This window comes from Egretta garzetta, unplaced genomic scaffold (assembly GCF_000687185.1).
Source record: "Egretta garzetta isolate BGI_Z169 unplaced genomic scaffold, ASM68718v1 scaffold597, whole genome shotgun sequence".
NCBI lineage: Eukaryota > Metazoa > Chordata > Aves > Pelecaniformes > Ardeidae > Egretta > Egretta garzetta.
In genome coordinates, this window is record NW_009260353.1 from 298,526 (window position 1) to 306,808 (window position 8,283).

The 8,283-nt window shown below is 38.3% G+C and overlaps 1 protein-coding gene across 1 annotated transcript in view; it reads left to right on the top strand.

Moving 5' to 3' along the window:
- The first annotated feature begins 1,206 nt into the window (after positions 1 to 1,206).
- TNFSF13B (TNF superfamily member 13b) overlaps positions 1,207 to 8,283 on the top strand; it is a 12,335-nt gene continuing 5,258 nt past the window's right edge. The window contains exons 1-2 of the mRNA XM_009642953.2: positions 1,207 to 1,848; positions 1,936 to 2,041. Coding sequence (XP_009641248.2) covers positions 1,426 to 1,848; positions 1,936 to 2,041 — 529 coding nt within the window. The 5' untranslated portion in view covers positions 1,207 to 1,425. The remainder of the gene's footprint in view (positions 1,849 to 1,935; positions 2,042 to 8,283) is intronic.

An 8,283-nucleotide genomic window follows, 5' to 3' on the forward strand; every position in this document is an offset into this window, starting at 1 on the left:
TACCTTGCATCACAACGGAAGATGATAAAGCTTATAATAACCCTGAATTTCTCATAGTCTTAAGAAATAGAAGTGGGAGAGGCTACAGAAGTTGTTACTCTATTGTGGCTTCTTCTTTCTCCTTCCCAACAGAATCAACTCGATCTGAACTACTCTGACAAGTGTTGCCATTGGGATTCTTTACACGGTATTCAGACAGACCTGTAAAAGTTCTCTCTTGCAGAGCTAACGTTTACTAACACAGTAAAAAAAAATTGATTCTAGTGGGGGGGTTGACCTGTTGATTTTAGCCCTAACTGTGATGCTTTTTGATCTTTTTTGCTGCCCCAGACCAATGAAACTTTTAACAAAGGAGTAAAACTTTAATTTTTTGTGAGAAGACAATACAAAAAACCATATGAACATGCTTGGGATATTTAGGTAGCCTTGCTGCTGCAGAGAAGAAAGGAGTTTCTAATGCAGGGGTTTAAGATGAAAGGGCTAGTAAAATCTTAAAAAGATGACTTTAAGCCAGACACTCAGGGTTCACCTGAAAAACTTAAATACGCATGTTTGAAGTTTTGGGTTGGGTTTTTTTTTTCCAATTCTAAAAAAGTTATTTTCCATCTGTACCCCTCTACCCTTTCCCTCCCTCCCCCATTTTTATTTTCCCCTCTCTTATTCTTTCCCATCCTCTAGTTTTCACCCCTTCTAGTTGCCCCAAGTTTCCTCTCCCCGCTTCTCTGTGTCCCCTTTTGCATAATCCAGGTCCTTGAATTCTGTAGAGAAACTATATTTATTGGAAGAGGTTTAATAAAAAGCCATCCCTTTTCAAGTCAGTGTGATGAACTGAACTGCAGAATCTGCAGCTTCATGCAGTTGAGAGATCAGTAATTTGTTACTCAGACCTGGGAATATTTTTCACTATAGCATGTAGGAAACCACAAAAATTTTGGTTTGAATAGGTTGTCCCTCTGTAGGCATATAGGCACTTTAGATATGAATATGTATACATTCATACATACGGTGTAATGTATATACACAGCACATCTATATACCTACACAGGCACAGAGGCACACGCATTGTCATATGTGTATGTCTTTTAAGTAGGGCTGGATGATACGGTGCCAGGAAACTTTGCATTGTTTCTGCACTTCCAGATAAGGCTCTAAATTGCCAGCGGTACCAGCTGTGCTTAAATTTAAAGATAATTGGAAACGGTAGTAGCGAGCTGCCACATAAATAAATAGTTGAAAGTGAAAGGAGGAAGGTAGATTAAGCAAGCAGCTCATGAGAAAGTATTCATTTCCAAAATGCAGCACAGAAAGAAGAAAACTAAACGGAGACCGAATCTTAGACGTTCACTCCGTACATTAGGTTTAATGGTTCTATCAACGGCTTCATATGACAGGAAATGATCTGGGCGTTTTGTTCACTTATTCTGGATGCCCTTAGTTTCAGAGAGCAACTGGCAACATGGATTGCACCTCGGAAGGGGACAGCTGAACTCTCCCTCTGGCTTTAGTGAGGAAAGAGCAGCGATGAAATCCGTGGACTGTGTGCACGTCATCCAACAGAAGGATACCGCCTCCTCTCCCTCTGCCCCCCCTGGTGCTGCTTCAGGCACCACGGGACTTTTTTCTGTCACATTCCTGTGGCTTGCAATGCTCCTGTCCTCTTGTCTTGCAGCAGTGTCTCTTTACCATGTTATCACCCTGAAAACAGAACTAGAAGCTCTGCGCAGCGAGGTGATCTACAGGGTGCACACAAGGTCTCTGCTAGACCGGCCACCCGTGTCCCCTGATGAAAATAAAGCGGGTACCCCCGTTTCTTCCTTCCGGCAAGTGTCTGCAGCTGGCGCCAGGCAGGTAAGATGGAGGGGCAGTTTTTGGCTTGCAGGGGGTGAGCAAATGCGAGGCTGCTTTCACTGGCTGACTGTCGCTTCTCCCGGTTAGGAGAACAGGCTTCCCGGTCCTGGCCCAGCTGAAGGCTTCCAAAAGGAAATCTGGAACGGGAGCAGGAACAGGAGGAGAAGGTCTGTTGTCCACACAGAAGAAACAGGTAAATAGCACCCGGCGGAGTGGGTTGGGAGGCCACAGTTGGATACTGTCTTGAGAAAAGCAGCAGTGCTCGACTCTATCTCCTCCTGTCAGCCGATCCGTGCTCTGAGAACCTGTTACGGTTTTTACAATTATTGCTGAATGAATGGTGTTAACTGTAGGTATATTCTCTCAGTGGCTAGCACACCGTTTAAGGTACCAGATAGTCATGCTATCTGCAGGTCGAACTTCGAACATTAGATCCCAAATCTGCTGCTTGTAAGGGAGGTATTACTCAATGATGCGGTAGAGTTGAGTAAGGCAACTTTAAATTCGTCTAGATTGTAAATTGCTCAATTCCAAATCCATCATTCTCAGTTCGGGGTAATGCCTAACTTGTTTCTCTCTGATCAATATCAGGGAGGGAAAGCTATTATTAAAATTGCCCAGTCATTTTCTGGGAAAACATGGTCATCCTAAAAGAGAGAAGTAACAAGAAAGCTCCTTACATTTAGGGAAGTAGGAGCTTTCAGAGAGAAAGGCTGGCTTGTACCTGTCAAAAGAGGCAGACTACAAGGATTCAGAAGTTTAGCATCACTTCTGCATTAAAACAATCTATACAATCTAACAATCTATACAATCTAACAATCTATTAATATTATGAGCAAAATTAATAAAGGTGTGCAGTTTTTTTATCATGGCCTTTCTAAAAGGTGCTGCAGAGAACACTGAAGACTGCTCCATAAAAGACGTCTGATGTGTATTTTAATGTTGGAATATAAATGGGATATATTTGTTTCCTTTGGGGATAAAATGCCTACATTTTTTTTCTTTTTCTCCTTCCAAACATAATGATGCCTGATAGGATGAAATACAGAATTTTATTGTAACAATTTGCCTACGTACTCTAATTGCAGCAAGTAACTAAAAATGTTCCTGAGTTGCTAAATCAGTTCAATCCTTTTATGGATACTCTTAGATTGTTTTAACTAATGAAAGCTGGTATCTTAAATTATTAATAGATTAAGTTGAAATGGAGTCATTTGTAGGTAAAGACTAAATCAGACTTCACTTAAAATGTGCTTTTGATTGACTAATGAATGTAAAATGCATTCCACTTAAGCTTCAGCATGCTACATGAAATTTAAGTTCTAGAGTATAATCACTCTGCTTACCTCCAAGTCTCTCTAAAGAGAAGATTCATTTAGGACATCACCCAAAATCCATAGGTTTAAATGAGATTTATTCTATTTCATTAGTAATCTCTGGTTTAGGGTCTTGGCTGTGAGTGATTTCACAAACAGGACTGAGGACAAGGTTGCTTAAATTGTATTTCTTGTGGCCTGTTTCCTATCATGGGAGCCATGGAGCTTCCCTGCTCTCCCCACCCTAGCATCTCCCAAATAAAAACTAGTGATCTTTTACACCTCAAGCCCAAGTATCTTCACAAATAAGGAGGCATGTCTTTTTCTGAATGAATGTTATCAGTATTCTGCAAGTTATTCAGTTCCCTTCACAGTAGCTTTCATCTTTATTCTTATGGCTATTTGAGGGCGTATGGGAGGGAGGAGGGGTTTGGGTTCCTCAGGTGTGCTTCTGGCAGACATAAGATTCTTCTCATCAGTAGCCACCTCTGATTATACCTATTTATCTTTCTTCATATCAAATTCTAAGCTACTTTTTTCTGTAAGCTTTTTTTTTTTTTTTAATGATACGACTGGCTTTAAAATTGTTTAGGAAGTATAACAGAAAGCACAGAACATGAACATTCATTTAAAAGGGAAAAGCTACACAGACTGACCTACTACAAACCAATTTTCTTATACAACCATCATGGGTTTGTATATAAAAAACAAAAAAATGTAAATTACAAATTTTGCACTGGACGATGTCCTGTGCAACCTGCTCCAGGTGAACCTGCTTTAGCAGGGGGGTTGGACTGGATGATCTCCTGAGGTCCCTTCCAACCCCTGCCGTTCTGTGATTCTGTGATTCTGTAACAGGTCATCTGTTAGGGTTACCTTTCTGCCTGCTCTAATGACAACAAATTAAACTTGTCAGAGTTCGGTCAGATGTTACATTTTCTCACATCAGACTTCACTGATGACCATGAACCTACTAGTCAATGTTAATTTTTATTTTAGCAGAGTGAGTGAAATAAGAGAACGCGATGATGTTCATGGTGCTGAATACTGTCTGTTACTTGGTCATGCACACGCAATTACTAGCCCTGCATTTTGATCTTCTCACATCCATTTCTGGGTACCGGAATCCCAGCAGCCTCCAAAACGTCCTGCAGATGGACTGCACTCGTTCTGATATGATGGCAGATTAGGGTACTGAGTGAGGTGCCTTGTCCTTGCCCTGTTTCTGTTTGCTTCAACAACGTCTCAGAGTAGAGTCTGGTCTTATAATTAATTGTTGACCCATAATTTCACTTCAACATGGACCCATTCCTTAGAAAGTGAATGCTTGAAAATGCCACCGATATGCAATTACTTCTCATCAGAGAGCAGAAGTAAACTATAGAACCATTATTTTGTTTATAAATAAAGTTGCAGTTCAATTCTGTTTTCTTTTTAAACTTTAATTATTAATTTCCAGAAATGGATGCCCCATGATTCTTTGTAGGCCCAGCACAGCCCTTCTTGAACATATGAACATTTTAATTTTTTTTTTTCTATTTGCTTGACATTGTGTGCATGAAAGTGACTATGAATTAGAATTTTAATTTAAATGACAATTGAATGAAAAAGAATCTAACACAGTGTTGTTTTTTTCATTTTTTTATGAGGTATTCATTTGCCATGAATAAAACTATTAGTCATCAGTAGTTGTATGTACATTTTGTGTCTTAAGAAAATTTCCAGCTCAAGTAGGTTGAAAAGATGGGTTTCAAGCATCAATTCCAAAAGCAGCAGTACAGTTAGCACTCAGAACCAGAGTTCCTGACACAGTGAGTAGGAGTTAATTGGTGATTTTGAAAGGTACATATTATTAATATGCAGGCAGATAGATCATCTAACGACTTCCGACAAATGTCATATCAGGACACATAAGAATAGATACATTTTTTCTTATTTGTCTTTGTATAAATTTTGCCTGTAGAGGAAAATTGCTACACCAAAACCTCTCCTGAATTTTATACCCTGGTCACAATTATTGATTGCTTTGCCTGTGTGTTTCTCTGCAAGATGTATATGCACTTGGGTCCAGGAACAAGGTATGGATTCCATTACCTAAGCCAGTTCAATGTACAAATGTCAAGTTTTATTTAGAGACTCTCTCTGTGCCTCATTCTGATCATTATTGTGGGATTTTGGTTCCCACTGCCAACCAGGGAAGTGAGCACCAGGCCTTCTGTAAACTCCCAATTCACGCAGTGTTCTGCTGTGATCAGATTGGAGCACTTCAATGCATTGAGGTTATCCATCTCAACCAGTCTGGTTGCATGTATGGGAGGAACTGAGGAGAAATTCTAAGTAATTCCACAGTAGTGCAGTGAAACAGGCTAACCTGGCATGTGACTTGGCAATTTTTTTTTTACTAGCGGTTCCTAGGTTCTACCCCAATATCCGTTGTGTCCACAGGAAATAACTATTGCCATGCAACCGTGGCATATGAATTGTGAGAACTTTGCTGTTGTTCTCAGTATAATTGCCTTACTGGCAAATTGGTACATTTGTTGCTTAGAAGTGTTTTGACTGTATGTTTTCGGTTTAGATCTCTGTGACAGAGGGATAGCAAGAACTTTTACAGGTGGAACTTGACTCTAGTGGTCTTTGAATCAAGAAACCTAACCTTTTGTTACCAGTCTAAACACATGCCACATATAAAATTCCCTCACTAAATATTCAAAATACTTCCTATGTTATTATTTGAAGAGGGGAAATATAAGAGTTCTCTTAATAAAAAAAAAAGGCAGGCCTACTTCTTGAAAAGATATGTTATTCTTTGTTGTTTCTGCTGACAGCAGGCTAACTCAAAAGGAAGTAGGCCCTTTTATGCGAAAGGATAGAAAAATACTTGATACAATGCTTGCAATTTTACAGGAAGATTTCCACTTACTGATTGAATGAATCAGTGTTGGGTATTATGCAGAACACTGTGCAAGCAAAAATACACAATACAGGCTCTAATTTTTAAAAACATTATTCTGCTTTATAGTGTATAATGGAAGTCTACATAAAGTATTCTTAATTCTTAGCAAATTGTGTCCTTGTTATTCTGATTGTAACATATTACTGGTAATCCTGTTAAGGTCAAAATAAAGCTACCAGTGCTTTGAAGATATTTCTTAGATCTAAGTCATATCTGTAACTATGAACAAGCCCTTTTAATGTAGGGACTGATTTAATCCATGCTTAATGCCATATAAACATGTCTTAATTAAAAAGCACCAAATTAACCCATCTATAAAAATGCACAAGCAAAAAGTAAAAGAAGATCACTTGTGATGAGAAATGAAGAAGTTAAGGGAAGAAGAACTGCAAATTTTTCAAGAACATTCGTATGATTTATAAACTGAATTATCTAGTGTTTAAGTATGTTTCAGGAAGTCTACTGAGAACAGATGTAGACCAAAGAAGGAACCTAAACAAGCAGGTCTGTTTTTTAAAGTTCAGGTTTTTTGCTTGTTTTTGTTTCAGCAAAAATTGAGATAGATGTCTCAGGCCTCAGATATCAAAACTTAAAAATTCATGCATGAGTTCACAGCTAACAAACTTGAAACTTTGTTTGTATGGATCATGAAGTTAGATTGCAAAATATTAAATTGATGATGCAAGTTAAATAATACAGAAACTTGCATGGGAGGCCAAATTTGATTTTGCCAGTATCAGGTCTTAAATCATGCAGATATGCAGAAGGCTGTGTTCCTATCCCACTGCAAAAGCTACCTTTTTTTTTTTTTTTTTTTAAATTGTGGTTATGTTGCTCAACCAGTGGAGAACACATCCCTTCATGTGCTGGCTGTGGTTTATAAAGGCATCTGGAGTAACTAACTTCTTCAGAATTGGCTGTTCTATTCATGGAAGAAGAGAGATTCTGAAATGTTCTGTCCACCCACACCCCACAGAGCAGTTAAAATAAGAAAAAAAAAATGCTCATCAAAGCAAAGCTATTATGTGAAGTCACAAGAAGATGGTGCACGCTTTGCTGTTCTAGATACACTCTGGTTTATACAGCTGAATCTCATGGTGACACTCAGTCCAGATATTTTTGTACATTTTTAAGACTTATTTTACAAATCCTGTATTCTGCTTGCATTATTGTTAATTATTCAAAAATACTTTAGACTACAAACCTGATGTTCAGGTTTGATTTACACTGGGCTGAAGAGCATTCAGGTAGAGTTGATTTATTCTGCTCAGTACTGATAGTAATTATTCCACCCATATTTTGTAATGCATATGTTCTTGGTATTGTACTTCAGGTAAGATTTGGGTCCTTCTTGGAACAGAATTCCTAGCATTTCTTAATAATGTTAACTTTTAACAGAAAATCCCTCTTAATTTACCCAGAAAATATACTCTGTATCTTCTCCTTAATAGTAAAGTTGTTTGCTCGGAATTTGTTTCAATTAATTACTTAATTTTAAATATGTATGTAGTTCCACTGAGGTCAAAGTGAATATATACTGGAAATAGGTATGTGCCAGTCTTGGCTTCTGAACATTTTTTTGAAGCATGCTGTTGTTCAATCCCTCAAACACTTTTTTAGATGTTATTTGTCCTTTGTGGCTTTAGGGAAAAAGGGCTACTGTGCTAATTTCTGTCCTCTTTATTGTCATAAATGACACTGCTGTATCCGTATTTCTCCATGAAAAGCAAGTTTACCATATTCTGTGGAGATGTTCTATATTCTTATTTCTATCTGCATACACTAAAATGTGAGATGGTGAGATGCTTTTAGAGAATATATGTAGATTTGGTATCTGTAGAATAAAGGAGATTTGGTATGTGTTTTAAAAAGATGGAAAAGATCTCAGACTGTACTGAACTTACTGATTTTAATTACCGTGTAGTAGCTCTCGGCAATGGTGACTAGTATTTCAATGCTGAGGACATCTGAAACATAAACCCAGACTTGCAAACTGTGAATCAGCATAGTTTCAAGAATGTCAGTCAAGTTGATTGGCTGCAGAGCAGGCTTAACAAGAGTTGCCAAAGTAGCCATAACTTTCCCTGCTTGTGGACACTGCTCGTTGGTACCCAGCTGGATAGCCGCTGGCTAGTGTGAATCGTAACAACTCCTCCCTTGTTT